This window comes from Sus scrofa, chromosome 7, assembly GCF_054392235.1.
Source record: "Sus scrofa isolate SSC_HxYL_T2T_F1_AM1 chromosome 7, Sscrofa_HxYL_maternal_Yorkshire_Landrace_v2.0, whole genome shotgun sequence".
NCBI classification, from domain to species: domain Eukaryota; kingdom Metazoa; phylum Chordata; class Mammalia; order Artiodactyla; family Suidae; genus Sus; species Sus scrofa.
This window is the reverse complement of record NC_139389.1, coordinates 133796073-133812902: the sequence shown is the minus strand read 5'-3', so window position 1 is coordinate 133812902 and position 16830 is coordinate 133796073. Positions and strand designations below refer to the sequence as shown.

General features: G+C 54.0%; 1 protein-coding gene across 1 annotated transcript in view; it reads right to left on the bottom strand.

The window, feature by feature from the left end:
• The window catches only part of PPP2R5C (protein phosphatase 2 regulatory subunit B'gamma), a 192490-nt gene that overhangs the window by 127381 nt on the left and 48279 nt on the right, over nt 1–16830 (bottom strand). The window contains exons 4-8 of the mRNA XM_021081604.2: nt 12775–12846; nt 12445–12547; nt 12193–12366; nt 11759–11972; nt 10796–10861 (exon numbers count right to left, since the gene is read on the bottom strand). Of these exons, the coding sequence (XP_020937263.2) occupies nt 10796–10861; nt 11759–11972; nt 12193–12366; nt 12445–12547; nt 12775–12846 (629 nt within the window). The remainder of the gene's footprint in view (nt 1–10795; nt 10862–11758; nt 11973–12192; nt 12367–12444; nt 12548–12774; nt 12847–16830) is intronic.

Below are 16830 nucleotides of genomic sequence, written 5' to 3'. Positions count from 1 at the left end.
ATTCAAACAACAAAAGAGACAACTGGAGTTGTGACAAAGCCTCACTCACTGTACTAAACAAACACCTCTTCTCCTCCATTCCAACACTGAAATTCCAAAAATTCCCAACCAGGAGTTCCCTTGCAGCTCTGTGGGTTGAGGATCCGGTGTTGTTACTGCAGCAGCTTGGGTCGCTGCTGTGGCACAGGTTCCATTCCTAGCCCAGGAACTTCCATATACTGTGGGTAAGACCCCCCCCCCAAAAAAAATCACAACTAGATGTAAAACCTTACTGTTCAACTGGGCAGGGGCCAAATGACTGGTCTCCCAATGGCTTCTAGATGGTGAACGGGGGTCAAATCAAAAACAAAGCTGCATATGGAGGTTCCCAGGCTAAGGGTCGAATCAGAGCTACAGCTGCGGCCTACACCACAGCCACAGCCACGTGGGATCCAAGCTGCATCTGTGACCTACACCACAGCTCAGGGCAACGCTGGATCCCTGACCCACTGAGTGAGGCCAGGGATCAAACCTTTGTCCTCATGGATACCAGTCAGATTCGTTTCCGCTGCGCCACAAGGGGAACTCTGAGATCTCTTTAAACATGTAGGCCAGATCTTCTCACTTTGCTGCTCACCCCACTGGCTTTCCAGCATCCTTAGAAATAAGACTCCATCCAAAACCTTGCTGACGGCGGCTAAGACCTCCCGGGCCTGGCCTGCGTGCACCTCTCCAACTCCACCCTCCCACTCGCCGCCCTCACTCCTTTCAGCCAAAGTGGGCTTCCCGCCGGTGGACACGCCAAGCTCACGCCTGCCTCAGGGCCTCTGCGCAGATGCTTCCTCTGGCTGGAACACCCTCCCCAGATCTCTGCATCTCCGGCTCCTTCTTCGCACTCAGGTCGCTCCTGCAGCATCCTCTCCTCGGAGACGGTCCCTGACCACCCGAAGCAGCCTCCTGGTCTCAGCACAGGGGCTGCCGGAGGTGGTCCTGTCCCCCCAGGGGTGTCTGGAAATGTGCGAGTGCAGTTTCAGTGTCACCATGACCAGTGCTACATGACCAGGGCCACGGCTCTGCCAAGCGCGAGACGGTCTCACGCCAAAGGCGACCAGTGCCCCTCAGAAACACGGGTGCACATGGCACTCTGAGAACGCAAACTGCGCCAGGGTGGGGGTCCTGCCGTGTCCCAGGCTGAACCCCCAGCACCGGCGAAGGGGCTCAGCACAAGGCAGGCTCTCGGAACGTAGCTGTGGGGTGACTGGGAAGGGAGGGCCAGGTAAAGGGGGGAAGGTGACCCTGCGAGACAGAAAGTTCACTCCACGAGCAGAAAGGCCTCTTCCCTCTAGTGCTCAGAACTGCCTCCCAGGAGACGGGGACTGCGGCGCGAATCAAGCAGTCCAGACAACAGGCAAGTCTGCTCAATGCTCCGTAACAACCTCTTCCGGCAGCAAACCTGAAAAGGGGCGGATGTGTATACATACGTGTAACAGAACCACTCTGGTGTACACCTGAAACTAACACAACACTGTAAGCCAACTATACGCCAATAATAAAAATTTAAGGAGTTCCCGTCGTGGCGCAGTGGTTAACGAATCCGACTAGGAACCATGAGGTTGTGGGTTCGGTCCCTGCCCTTGCTCAGTGGGTTAACGATCCGGCATTGCCGTGAGCTGTGGTGTAGGTTGCAGATGCGGCTCGGATCCCGCGTTGCTGTGGCTCTGGCATAGGCTGGTGGCTACGGCTCCGATTCAACCCCTAGCCTGGGAACCTCCATATGCCGCGGGAGCGGCCCAAGAAATAGCAACAACAACAACAAAAAAGACAAAAAGACAAAAAAAAAAATTAAAAAAAAAAAAAAAAGAATAGAGAGCTCCCGCTGTGGGGTAGGAATCCAACTGCAGCCGCTCCAGTCACTGCGGAGGTGCGGGTTTGCTCCCCGGCCCAGCACAGTGGGTTAAAGGATCCGGCACTACCGAAGCTGTGGTTCAGACTGAATCCCTGGCCCAGGAACTTGCATCAGCTGCGGGCGCAGCCATTAAAACAGAACAAAACAAAAACAAAACTCAAAAACGCAAGAGTCTAGAGAGGTTTGCTCTGAGACACAGGGCTGAGAGTAAATCACCTAAAATGGGAAACTACAGACTTTTGTACTGTTTTACTTTTTTTTGTTTGTTTTTTGTCTTTTTAGGGCCGCACCCATGAAATATGGAGGTTCCCAGGCTAGGGGTCAAATTGGAGCTACAGTTGCCGGTCTACACCACAGCCACGGCAACACGGCATCTGAGGCGTGTCTGCGACCTACACCACAGCTCACGGCAACGCCAGATCCTTAACCCACTGAGCGAGGCCAGGGATCGAACCCGCAACCTCATGGTTCCTAGTCGGATTCATATCCGCTGCGCCACGACGGGAACTCCCTGTTTTACTTTTTAAACCCCAACCCCTCTACCCGCCAAATGTTCTTTTGTGGTCACTCAGGGCCCACTCCCGTGGGGAAGAGCATGGCTGAATCTAGTTTTAGGTGTGGGTCTTTGGAAGGCAGGCAGGTCCTGGACTAAGCGGTGAGTGGCCACTACCTCCAGCTGACTACCAAAGCCCCTTTTCTTCTCACCTTTCTCTTTTCCCTAATTTTATCCATTTCTTCCTCTTTTGCCAATGTATATGTCTTCTTTCCTCTTAAATTTAATCTTAAATTTGATATTTCACATTAAGAAGAGTGATAGCTAAAAAAGTTAAGTTAAATGCGCTCGTGTTAGAATTACTTTGAAAGATATTGCCAGGGTCTAAGGTAGCTCTGCCAACAGAACTTTCTGCCACGTGGGGAAGCTCTGCATCTGCTATCCAACAGGGGGCCATTAGCCGCATGTGGCCCCTGAGCACTGGAAATGTGCCCAGTGTGACTGAGGAACTGAATTTCTCAATCCAATTTAATTTTAATTTCATCCTAAACAGACTCATGTGGCCAGTGGCTAACATGGAGGACAGCACAGGTTCAGCAGCTCAGAGCCGCCGGGCACTGATATCCCACTGGGCAAAGACGGCCTTAGGTCAGAGCCAACATCCCTTTAGAGCTGTGCTAAAGTTCATCTTTATGATTTTTTAATTTTTTTGGCCACACCCAGGGCACGCGGAAGTTCCCTCCCGGGCTTGGGATTGAACCTGCACCAGTCCAGTGACCTGAGCCACAGCAGCAACAACATCGGTTTCTTAACCTACTAGGCCACCAGGGAACTCCCTAAAGCCCAACTTAAAAAAACACTTGTGAGGAGTTCCCTGGTGGCCTAACAGGTTAAGGATCCAGCATTGCCACTGCTGTGGCTCGGGCTGCTGCTGTGGCTCAGGTTCGATCCCTGGCCCAGGAACTTCCACATGCCCCCAGGTGCGGCCGAAAAAACAAAAAACAAAAAGCCCATTCAAGATAAAGGAAAATACAAAGTCCTCAAATGAATGCCGCTTTCCCCTCGCCCCTCGGAAAGCGTAATTTCTAGGCCCGCTCTCTCGCTCCCCCAGGTGGAGAAAACGAAGATGACACTGTCGTTGGGGTTTGGGGAGCAGCCCTTCCCTGCAGGGGCAGTTCTCAAACCTGACCAAGGGCGGTGGTCGGGGGATGGACTGGGGATGGCATTTGCACACTGAGGTACAGGGGATGACTGGCCAACGGGGACCTGCTGTCTGGCACAGGGAACTCGACCGAGTATTCGTGACCATTTATGTGGGAAAGAATCTGCAGAGAGAACGGATGTGTGGTCCTGTCTAACTGAATCCCTTTGTTATACAGCAACTATCACAACACTGCAAATCAACTCTACTTCAGCTAAACTCGAGGAAAAAAAAAAAAAAAAAAAGAAAGAAAGAAAGAAAAAGGAAAAAAGAAGCACCCGGGAAGTCTTTGCTCAACGCAACATACTGACAAGAAAAATGCGAGGCTGTTACCAAAATGCTGGGCCCCGCCCAGCAGCATCAGTCACACCCTGACCTTGGCTGGTTCCCAATGTTTACGGAAACATTGAGGACTTGTGAGAGTTGCAACCTTTCAGAGGAATTTTCCCTGTGACTTAGGAAAGCATCCCCGGATCCACGCTGGTGCAGAGTGACTCACTTCCCACACGCAGGCGGAGACCCCGCCGCCGCCACCGCCGCCGCCGCCACCGGGCAGAGCTCCAGGTCTGCACTCACTGGGAGCCGCCGTCATGAACGTCATGAACGGAACACCTGGGACTATTTCACGTGCGCCACGTGAAGGACTCTTTCTAGAATTACGTATCACGTGACAGAGCTTTTACTTAAGAGGGAGAGGGTGCCGACAGATGTCATCTGCTGGATCCCCTGCGGCGTATTCCCACCACCGACATGCATCCGCGAGCCCCATGACTGAACGATGAGCCTGTGTTGGCTGAGATGCTTTAAAACATCTGATTTCCTCACCCAAAGCTCCAGGTGGCTCTTTACAAAAATGCTGCCCATCTTGTCCCATCAACTCACGGCTGCGAGTGTGACTGAACAAGTGACTCCCGGGCAACAGGAGCTTCAGGCGCGCCGCTTCACAGACCACAGGGCTGAGTGCTCACAACAAGGACGACAGCCCTCAATCCTCTCCCTGGTGCCTGCTCGGAGCAAAAGCCACGCTCAAAACAAAGCTCGCTCTCTCCTTCTCTCTGTACACACACACGCACAACTTAGGAAATATTTAAAATATGTAGGTGTCTTCCGAAAAATACTCCCCAAATAATTTCTTTCTCTTTTTAGGACCACACCTGCAGCATGTGGAAGTTCCCAGGCCAGGGGGTGAACTGGAGCTGCAGCCGCTGGCCTATGTCACAGCCACAGCAATGCCAGACCAAGCTGCATTTGCAACCTACACCACAGCTTGCGGCAATGCCGGATTCTTAACCGACCAAGCGAGCCCAGGGATCAACTGGGCGTCCTCATGGAAACTAGTCGGGTTCTTAGCCCACTGAGCCACAACGGGAACTCTGAAAAATAAATTTAAAGTAAGAAAGATAGGCAGTTCCTGTCGTGGCGCAGTGGTTAACGAACCTGACTAGGATCCATGAGGATGCAGGTTTGATCCCTGACCTCGCTCAGTGGGTTAAGGATCTGGGGTTGCCGTGAGCTGTGGTGTAGGTTACAGATGTGGCTCGGATCCCACATTGCTGTGGCTCTGGTGTAGGCCGATGGCTACAGCTCCGATTCGACCCCTAGCCTGGGAACCTCCACATGCCACGAGTGCGGCCCTAGAAAAGACAAAGAGACAAAAATTTTTTTTAGCAGGAACCAAGATGGTGAGGAAAGGCTTCCACTGAATTTCAGAATAAATGAACTTGAACAAAAAGATGAGAGGATTCACCTAAACAGGCCAGAGGATGGGAAGAGAATTCTACAATGGTTCTCAAAGTGGAGGCCCTCAGGCCCCTTCTGGGATCTTTTTGCTGTTGTTGTTGTTGTTTTCAGGGCCAAATGGTGCAGCAATGGGGGTTCCCAGGCTGGGGTCGAATTGGAGCTACGGCTGCTGACCTACACCACAGCTCACGGCAACGCCAGATCCCCGACCCACTGAGCAAGGCCGGAGATCGAACCTGCATCCTCACGGATGCTAGCTGGGTTCATTACCGCTGCGCCATGACGGGAACTCCAGGGGGTCTACTATTTCTGTGATACTGAGACCGGCCTTGTCTTTACAGCCATCGGGACACTGACTTTTCACAGGCATAGACTCGCGCTGTCAGGGTAGACTGACTCCAGGCACAGACTCCGGGGACCAGCTATCTTCCATTAAGCCTGACATCAAAGGGATTTGCAAAAACATCGAGAAAAGCCATTTTCCTCTGTGAACTTTCATAAACAGTTATTTCTCATAAAAACATTCTATTCATGTGAACATATAATGGGTGTGCTGTTATGATTAGATGAATTAATGAATATTTTACAACTCTCAATTTCAGGAGTTCCCGTCGTGGTGCAGTGGAAACAAATCCGACTAGGAACCATGAGGTTGCCGGGCTGGATCCCTGGCCTTGCCCATTGGGTTAAAGATCCGGTGTTGTCATGAGCTGTGGTGTAGGTCACAGACCCGGCTCGGATCCCGTGTTGCTGTGGCTGTGGTGTAGGCCGGCAGCTACAGCTCCGATTAGACTCCTAGCCTGGGGACCTCCATATGCCACAGGTGCAGCCCTAAAAAGACAAAAAGACAAAAAATAAAACAAAAAAGTTCTCAATTTTAGCTTCTCATATGAAGAACAGCAGATAGCTACAGCCCACCTAAATAAAACGTAGGATCCTCACGAATTTTCGAGGGCAAAGGGGCGTGATGTCCCTTTTGGTTGAAAACTGCTATTTTCGCCAACATGGCCCAGGCGTGGTTCACGAGCACATGTACATGCTTCAGGGAGCGGTGTTTCTAGAGCAGTGGTCGCAATCCGGGGCCCTGGGAGACACTGGGAGACACTGGGCAATGTCTGGAGGTGCTCTGGCTGTCACCACTGGAGGGGTGGGAGCTACTGGCATCTAGCCGCAAGGCCCAAGGTGCCCAAGCCCCTGCAGCACACAGGACCGCAGGGCCCACATGGCCTCAGTGCCGTGGGTCTTGAGTGGGAGGCACGCAGGGGCTACCGAGCATCCAGCCTGAAGCATAGGATGGAGTGGGCGCTGGAGAGGGGACAGCTCAGGGGAGAGCCAGCTGCCCCCTCGCTCCCCTGAGGACAGGGGGCGCAGGCACCTCCTGCCTCCACGGCCCCCTGTGCGTGGCCAGCTGGCCTCTGTGCAGAGCTGGCACCTCGCCCCAGCCCTGGGCTCTAAGCAGAGGGGGCGGGCAGCGACTGATGGGAGGAAAGGCCACTTCCTACCTAGCGATTCCCCGGGAATTTCAGAACGTTGTCAAAGCACGACTCCTCTGAGTCCTGTGAGTGCAATGGACACCAGCATGGGGTGTCCGGAAGAGTCGGGAAAAGAACGGTGGAGAAGAGAACCCGGCTGGCCCCGGTGAGAGCCGAGGTCAGAGCCCAGTCTTCACACAGTGGCTTTCCGTGTCTGGGGGACGGGAGTTGGGAATGCTCCTCTCGGGAGGTGACCGTCACGGCTGCCTCCCCAGAAAACACACAACAGAACCGTGTTCACTGACCTCCTCCAACTCACCCAGCTTAAAACTCCTGCTATAGTCAATGGACGAGAAAGTCCAAAACATTTTCATGAAAAGGTATCTTTCATAAAAGTGCAATTCATGTTAACACGTAATGGGTGTTACTGCTGTTATTACACGAATTACTAAATATTTCTAAAATTGCAGTTTAAGCTTCTAAATCGGGACGCCACCACCTACACCTAGGGGACCCCAGCAAGCCTGGTTCCCTGCGTCTGGAACCAGGGGAGAGGGGAGAGGGACAGGGGACAGTAAAGGGACAGACTACCCACAGAAAGAAAAGCTAGTCCTAACAGTGGAAGGCATCGAAAGCTAACAGGTTGGAGAGGGATTGATTGTTCAGCTTTCCCTTCAGCAACAGAACTTACGTAAGAGGTGCTGCAGGGACTTTCAAACAGAACCAAGCTGAGGCAGGATGAGTAAAACACACGACTGGAAGACACCACTCAAATGACCTCCAACACGCTTAAACTACAAAAGCATTAACGCTTTTCAAAACATAACTCTGGACACAGTACACAGAGTCAAACGACAACCACAAAAAACAGGGTCGCGTGGCCCCATCCTCCGAAAGGGGCTTTAGACGTCAGAGCCATTTACTAAGATTCTAACAAGCCTATGTTTCGATAGATCTGAACGCTGCACTGAGAACGGCTGCCCAGAGATGAGCTTCCTCTGCCAATCACCAGTTTCCCACCTGCAGCCTCACTCCTCGACCTGGGCTATGAATTAAACCAGCAGGAAGCACTGGGTAGACACTCTGACTCCCAGGACACGGGTGGGTAAGCCGGTCAACGTCAGACATTCCATTTGAAAGAGGAAAAAAAGAGGCTGCATCGATACACATCGTTCCAGGAGTAGAAATTTCCACTAAGAGGCAAGAGTGACACCGCAGCAGTGACAACCTTTAATGGCATTTTCTCACACGGAACAGTATACCCGACGTAACGGCAAACTTCAAGAGTTGTCTCATCTATGCCATACAGTTAAAAATGGCCAAATGGGCAACTCACCAGGTCATTCCGGAGAGGGGGGAATATGGCCACGGAGGTTGGTACAGCCACGGGGGTCAGTATTTTTATTAACTGAGCCCTGGCTGAAGCACTGTCCCCCAACCACTCCGACCTTTACTGCAGGACCTCATCTTCCTGCTAAAAATCCACGCTATCGAGGGTCCCCTTGTTCTAACCACAAAGGGGTCTGCTGCGTAGGCCGCCGGCTCCTCGGTTTTCCGCGAGGCCAGGATGTCGTCGGCTGGACTTGTGTCTAAGGGCCTTGGCCACCCACGCTCGAAGCGGTGTTTCCGGTCAAGCCCACGCCAAGCTGGTGAACGGCGTCTCTGCCCCGGAGGAGCACCTGCCCTGCACTCTCCGGGGATGCGGGGGGTGGCGCGCGACCCCCCGGGGGCCCACTGTCCTACGGGTGGCGCATCCACAAGGCAACCCGAGCCCAGGCTGACGGCGAAGCTCTGAAAGGCAGCGAGGGCACGGCAGCCCTACCCAGTCCGGGGTGACACGGGCAGAGGGGAGAGGAAGCTGAGGCAATCGTGCCAGGACGTGGGCGGGACTAGAAGCGAAGCAGGGAGACTCGGGGGAGACGGCGGCCTGGGAAAAGCAGCGCTCAACTGGCCTTCGGAGGCCCGGAGGCGCCTCCGCGCGCTCCTGCAAGACGTGCACCGCCATCCGCCGCGAGTCACGCTTAGGTCGCTTAGGCCGCCTGCCGCCTCTGGGGTCCTTAGGCGGAAGGACGAAGGGCCCCGCGTGTCAGGAGTTTGCAGTGGGGATTTCAAGCCCTTTAGCTCCAGCTCTTAGACAGCCGCGCTGGAAAAGATACAGAAAGACCACTGGAGCATCGCCCTGGACACGGCAGGGCACAGCTCCAGGCAGTCTGAGACCCGATCCACCTCAGACACGCATTTCCTTTGTAGTGGCTTGGCTACCTTCGAGTTGCTGGAAGGAAGATATTTTTTTCAGGTTCAAGCTGAACATGTGCCATCCTTACAACCGGGTTTCTTTCATTGGGGTGTGTGTGTGTGTCACTAAAAATGAGCGACAGGTATGTGAGCAAGAACGGTGCGGGGCAGCAGGAGTCCCAGCCCTTTAAATGTAAGAGCAAAAGCACAGCAAAGAAAAAGCAGACACACCCTTACACAGCGACCAAACTGCTTGCTTGCTTTTTTGTTTTTTTCGGGCCACACCCTCGGCATATGGAGGGTCCAAGGCTACAGGTCCAACTGGAGCTACAGCTGCCGGCCTACACCACAGCCACAGCCACGCAGGATCCAAGCCACATCTTCGACCTACACCACAGCTCATGGCAACGCCGGATCCTTAACCCACTGAGCAAGGGCAGGGATTGAACCCGCAACCTCATGGTTCCTAGTCGAATTCATTTCTGATGCGCCACGACGGGAACTCCCTAAATTTCAATTAAACCAGTTTTTGGTCAAAAGATCGACACAGAAGCAAGCAAGTCGAATGCAAGAATGTCACAGTAAAACTTGACTGTCTGCTATAAAGAAAGAACAGGGAAAGACTGACACAACATACGGATGTTTAAGGAACCTTTTGGATTTCGGTTTTTTGCGTGGGGGAGGGCAACATATTTGCTGGCATAAACCACCTGCTCAAGAGGAGGGCGACTTAGAAGGCACCAAATGATACGGATACCACATGACAACCTGGGCCTTAAATAAAACAAAAACAGAACTCGCCTACTGCAGATAATGGCCCTTTAACGTATTTCCCAGACCGAGCTGAACTTGATTCTAATTTGGCTTACAGGAAAGGGTCTGACACTTGCAAATTACTGTCATCTGTGATAAGACTAGGGACCTTCACAATCCAGCTCTGGAGAGCTACGACACCAAATCAAGCAACTTCTCTGCTACCAGTGATTCAAAGGGGCCTATTAGCTCTGCTTGGGTCCCTGCAGCTCCTGGACCCTGAGCCCAAGGAAGGAAAGGCAAAGCCAAGTGCTGGCTCTGCAAATGCTCTCAAAGCACAATCCCCCAAGGCAGATACCAGCATTTCCACCGTTCCTCAACCAGCACAAAGCCAAGGCGCACAGGAAGTCAGAACCGGCCGATGCAGACACAGGAAAAAAAAAAAAAGCAAAGCATGATAGAAGATTGTCCGCAAATACCAGAAGGAGACAAGATAAACCAACACTACTGGGGAAGGAGGCTCAGGTGATCAGACCTCCACAGAGAAGAGCCTGCAGCAAGGACTGCACCCAGGAAAGCATGGATGACAGGAGAAGAGGCACCACTGAGAGAAGACCTGGCTGCTTGCAAAGGAAGGGGGAGGAGAGGAAAGCCAAAGGAAACAGCTTTACTCTGAGCAAGCCCATGAAACCACTCTCCAAAGAAGGGCTGCTAAGATCTGAGGCAGGGGGTGGGGGCGGGGGGAGTGGGGGGTCTGGGTGTGAACTTAACAATACCAGCTGCACAGACAGGCACAACTTTCATGAAAACATTCAGAGCTCCCCAAAGACAAATAATTAAAACCCAAATACCTAAAATGGTGGGTTAATGAAAGACACAAGAAAAAAAAAATCTCATATAGGGAAACATAACTAAAAGACCCTAGGTTTTTACTCCCTCAGTTTTTTCTACCCTAAGTTAAAAGGTATTCATGAAAAAAAAAAAAAAAAGGTAAGTGAATATTTAAGAACAGTTACCTCTGATTCTATTATGTCTTGTCCTTCTTTTGAACTTTTTCCACTTTTCCCTGCTTTTGGTGATTCCTGGGAATTATCAAGCAGAATCAATTAGGCTTCTCGATTTTAGACTGCTAAACATCAGATATACCAAAATGCAGTTTTTAAATTGTTTACACAATTTAACCATGACTTTTGATAGTTTTAATCCATACCATATGGTTTAGCTAGAGAAACAATATTGTGCTGTGACACCCCCACCACCTCCCCACCCAAATTCAGACGCTCCGTGTTTTCCTCGCCTGCATTATTTCGCGGTGAAAACTTTAAGCAGAAGCAGGTAAACGCACATTTATACAGTGCTCTGGGCCTACTGAAAGATCCACATCACATCTCTTTTTTTCCTTCCCACCCTAAACCCCGTGAGCGAGGATTTCTGGGGTGATTCTGAAGCTACAGAGCTCCACCTGGAGCAGAAACATCCCCCCCGCCCCCCAAATGCAAACGCAGCGCACTCCCAGCCATCGCCGCCGCCTCCCAGGATAATAATAGTATTTCAGAGCCCCAGAGCGTCCCTCTGGAGAGCAGACAATTCCTCCCAAACATGAAGCGGGGTCCATTCGCTCCCTTTCTCCCCGGCCGGGGGTCCCTGCCCCCCATCCCGAAGCCCCTGTCCAGGCGTCTGCGAGGCTGGGTCCACCACCTCCGCGGCCCCACCTGCCGCCTCACGCCCACGAGGTCCCCCGCCCCGGCCGCGCCCCCCAGCCCGCCCTGCCATCGGGGACCCCCGTCCCGGCCTGGGCACTGGGGCCCCAGCGCTACCCGCTGCCCCCGCCCCCACCCAGGAGCGGGCAGATGGCGCTCCGGCACCCGCGGGACCCCGGAGCCCCGCCGAACCCCGCTCCCGGGCAGTTCCCCGCCGTCCTCCGCGCGGCCCCTTCCCCTTCCCGCCCGGCCCGTCCGGCGGCCGGGGCCCCGACTCACTTTCTCCTTCTTGTTTTTATTCGGCATGGCTGGTGCGGGCCGCCGCCGCCGCCGCCCCCGCCGCCTGCCCCCCGCAGCAGCAGCGCCCCCGCCCCGGCCGTCGCGCCTCCACCCGGCCGCTGCCGCCGCCGCCGCCGCCGCCGCCGCCGCTGCCGCCGCCCGGGGACTGAGTCGTTCGTTCGCTCGCGCTTCCCCTTTTCCAGGTTCCCAGAGGCTGCGGCAGCCGCGGCGGCGGCGGCAGCGGCGGCGGCAGAGGCAGCGGCGGCGTCTCTCCGCCCCTCCCCCGGCCCGCCCCGGCCCGCCCCTCCCCTCCCCCAGCCCGCGGGCCCGCCCCGCCCCCGCGCCGCCAGCTCCGCCCCCGCGCCGCCAGCCCCGCCCCCGCGCCGCCAGCCCCGCCCCCGCGCCGGCCGGGCCATTGGCCGAGGCGCCCTCACGTGCTCCAACGCTCGCCGGCATCCCCGCCCCTGCGCGCGGCCTCGTTCTGCCCCGCCGCGCTCCGGCTCCCGTCCGTCTCAGGCGGGGCGGCGGCGGCGGCGGCGGCGGCGGCTGCGCCGAGAGGCCGGCTGGGCGAGCCGAGCCACGTCTGGGTTGGAAGCATGGGGCTGCGACTGAGGCGACAGGCAGGCGACTGCTGTGGAGGCGCGGGACGGAGAGAGCAGGGAGCAAGTGAGACGTGGAAAAGGCACAACTTCAGCAGCCGGCGGGGCGCGGCCCGGCGCCAACGGCGGCCGCTGGCCTCGTCCTCTCCCCGCCGCGGTGCTCGCCAAGCTCGAAGGCGCCCGGTAGCGGCTGACGGGGCCGGGAGCCACGCGAGCAGCGGTTTCGCCGGTCCCGCTAGGCCCCGCCCACAGGGCCGCCTCGCCCCGCCCCGTGTCGCGTCGGCCCCGCCCCCAGACCTGGCCCCGCCCCTTTTCGGGCCCCAGCTTCGCCAATGGGACTTCATTATTTCATTTAGCTTGATCATAAGCCTTGTGAGGAAACTGCAGTGTGACCAGGAATCACGTGATTTCTCTCACCTCGCAAATAGCTCTGGGGGAAGATGAGTTTTTCCAAGGAATGAAGGCTAACTCTGATGCTCTTCCCACAATCTGTTAGTGCAGAAATACATTAGGTATTAAGGCTGGCAGCAGATTTCCTGTGCGAGCAGATTTCTTGTGCGGGAAGCGTCGTGTCTTAACCCGCGATGATTTGGCGCTGAATCTTAACTGGGGCTTAGAAGCCACTGTGTTCTCTTCGGCCCCGGTTTTCACTCTTGAAAGTTGCCATGCAAAGCAATTTCAGTTGTTCTGTGCTGCTCTACACGGGAAAGCTAAAAGACAGAAGGAGGGAAAAAAAATCTAAAGTGAGGAGTGTCGTGGGAGGTCCCGAAAGTAAGTTCTGTCCGCAGGTGTCTGAAAGTGTGCCTTTAGACAAACATCTGCAGGTAAACTGCACAGCCTTAAGCAGCTATTTGTACAGAAGAAACGTTTTTTGATTGGTCTTTTAAGTAGGTTAATAGTTTCTCCAAAACAAATAGTTTAAAAAAATCACTTTGGGGCTGGGGGTGGATAAAGCAATGCCTTAGTTAATAACATTTGAAAAATAAAATATATGCTGACAATTTGAAAAAACAGTGTAAGTCCATATCAAAAAGGTTAATTCTGAAACTGTTAGCTTATGATCATGGAGTTGGGGCTGGGGTGCAGAAGGGTGTCCCCAAGGCAAGTCTATGCCTAGTATCTTTGTTTCATAGCCCTTGATGCAGTGTTGCACATCATTCATTCATTCAACAAACATTTGTTGGATGCCCACTGTGGGCAAAGCACCATGCAAGGGATTCCAAAGTGAACCAGGCACTACCTTTGTGGTCAAGCACTGAACATCCTTGGGGTGGACACAAAAAAGCCAGCAATCTGAAGACATGCCATGCAACAAGTTTGCAAGGACTGCCGTGAGAGTGGTCTGACTTGGAAGCGTGAAAGAACACAGGAGTTATGGCTGGAGATGAGAGTGAAGGAACAGAGATTTCCAACTGAGACAAGTAGGCCTTGGCAAGGAATTGGGCCTTTTTATTTTTTTGCTTTTTAAGGCCACACTCATGGCATGTGGAAGTTCTCAGCTGCTGGCCTACACCACAAATACAGCAACACCAGATCTGAGCCGCATCTTCGACCTACACCACAGCTCACGGCAACGCTGGATCCTTAACCCACTGAGCCAGGCCAGGGATCAAACCTGCATCTTCATGGATTCTAGTCAGATTTGTTTCCGCCGCACCACAACCGGAACTGCCTGGGCTTCTTTTTGAATGCAGTTAGGAGTCACTGAAGGGTACAAAACTGGGGAGTGACTTGCTCACATCTGTGCTTTAGGAAAACATCCGTGGTCAGAATGTTGGAGAAAGGGAGCAACCAGGATGTCATTACAGGCCAGTCCTGTGCTCATGGGGCATCTCTGCGGCAGGAAGGATCACACATACCCAGGAGGCAGACTTGCTCGGGGTGGGAGAGAGCCAGAATTGAAGATAAAGGCGAGTGCTCGCCTTTGTAGTTTGGGACGCAGTGATGAGAAGAGGACAGGGGCGGAGAGCGGGCTTTGGAAGGCATGTGAGTTCAGCCTTGGGACATGTGGAGTTTGCGCTACATCTGCAACACGCCCATAGCGGTGTCTTAGTCGGCCAGTGGAGATGCAGATCGGACCCTCAGAGGGTCGGTGCACGTTAGGGTAGGTATTTATCAGGCCAGTTTGAGTTTGAGGGAAAGTAGGGGGCAAGATAGCAGAAGAGCTGCCCAGTGACCACCCAGTGACTCGGAAGCCAGAGCAACCAGAGAAATTGGAATCAGTACCATCAGCTGGCCTATGTCTTCAGTGGCCTTTGAACTGGTGTTCATTTGCCCACATTAGACAGGGCCAGCCAGTGTCACCAACAGTTCGTTATAGAACATTCTCAGGGGACCCTGGGCACTGGGACAGTATCCTGGTGCTGCAGCATTTACAGGAATGCTAAGGGTAGATGGAGCTTCCACTCCCCAAAGAAGAGAATCAAAATAGGCTGTCAGTGGGACACAGAGATGGAGTGTCTTCTTCCGCAAGCGCGTGTGTGCCTGAGGGTTACCCCTTCCCAGATGCCCGCCTTCCGCCTGGCCTGTGTTACCCGAAACCCCTTCCGACTCCTGCGCTGCTGGAACGCTTCCCCGATGCGGCCCCTAGCAACCCGGAGTGCTCGGTCCTTGGCTGGCTTCTGGCAGAGGGGATGGCTTCATGGAGTCCCTGAAGTCTGTCTCGGGCTCAGAGGGTCCCAGAGGACTTGGCTCTCCGGCCGCGCTGCAGGTGTCAGCCCTCGGACCAGAGTCCTGCTCCTCACTCTGGGGAGCAGGATGGTGCAGGAGAGCCGGGCAGAGAGACGATGGCTCTCGACCTGGCATCAGCCATGGCATCCCTTCTTAGTCCACCCCCAGGAGGTCTTCCCACCGACTTATCTTCAAAGATGCTGTGACGCAGAGGCCCCGCCCTCACCATCCCCTCTGAGGCGGGTCCCAACTTAGTCCCGCCCTCTGGGCTGTAGCCCAAACTCCCTCTCTGGGCTCTGGCCACCAGCCTGAGTTCCTTCATGGCCGTCTCACCCGTCTGGGCTCCTGGGCATCGAGGTGGTCTTGCGTCCTTGGATTTTCGGCTGAGCTTCCTGGGGTCGGGTTCATGGCCCAGGCATTCTGTGTTTCCCAGTGCTGAGTGTTTATGGAAGAGACTGAGCCCCCGCTTCTGTGGTTTGGCCCATCATCTCAGACTGTTCTGGGACCTCCTGCTGCCTCTCTTTGTCTGGTCTCCCCCTCAGCCTGGGGTACGCCTACCGCCAGGCTCCCAGCCCCTGCTCTCCACCTGTCAGCGGCCTGGACTGAACAGTAGCTTCTTGGAGGCCACCCCTGAGGCTTTCCCCACCCGAGAAGTTCAACTCATTTACTGCCTCTACTGTTTCCCCGCTTTGTTTCCTCAGAAATGTCATTAAACACTCATGTCTCGTTGAGTTTGGATCTATATTCACGTGCTACAAATTTGCCTCAGCTTTGGGGTTGAGGGTGGGGAATAAATTTTAGTCAGATTACAGTAAAATGAAATATCCTTGTAGAGGCTGACCAGAGAGCCTGCCTCATCACAAACACTCGGAGAGTTTGGGTGCCACCAAGTGGACAATGATTTGATGTAATGTGCTCCTCAGTTCTGAGGATCCACGGAACTCCCCCCCGCCCAAGTTATCAACTTAAGCCCAAGGGCACCCAGAGCCCTCTGTCAGACTCAGAGGAGCCTCTCGCTTAGCCCCCATAGAGCTTTGATAGGTTTCATGAGCTAGGAGTTCCCTGGCGGCTTAACAGTTAAGGATTTGGCCTTGTCACTGCTGTGGCTCAGGTTCGATCCCTGCTCAGGAGCTTCCACATGCGGGTGGAGCAGCCAAAAAAAAAAGGAGTTCTATGGGCCAGTCCCCACTCACTGGGAATAAACACCACTCAGTTCCACGGGGCAGGCCTGGAGTGCTTTCCCTACCCAAGCCAAAAGGGGAGAAACTGATGAAGTTTCTGAAAACTTAAAGTTTCATAGATTGCCCTAAACCAATGTGTGAAAGTTCTAAAAATACTTAAATTGATTTTGTAGAAGAAAAATGGGCATTGAAGAAAAATGGGCAACCACACAGAATTTCATTGTCACGTCAATGCAAATCCTTTCTTTTTTCCTTCCAAATCCCTACATCCAGTGGAGGAGATAAGACAGGACAGAAATAGTCTAACCCAAGTCAGAGAGCAGAGAATACGGCAAGAGCATTAGACGACACCTGGGGGGAGGAGGGTCCGGAGAGAGGAGGCCCTTTCGAAGGATGGCGGGCAGCAGAGGGCCTGCTGGAAGGGAAGGTATTGGTGAACAGCTGTGGCATGCGAGTGCTGAATTTGAGTTCTTGTTCAACGTCTGGGGTTTGGGCGCTTTAACAGGCAGAAAACAGATGGCCCAGTCCAGAAGGTCAAATTAGAAATAAATGAATGAGGAGTTCCCGTCGTGGCGCAGTGGTGAACGAATCCGACTAGGAACCATGAAGTTGCGGGTTCGAT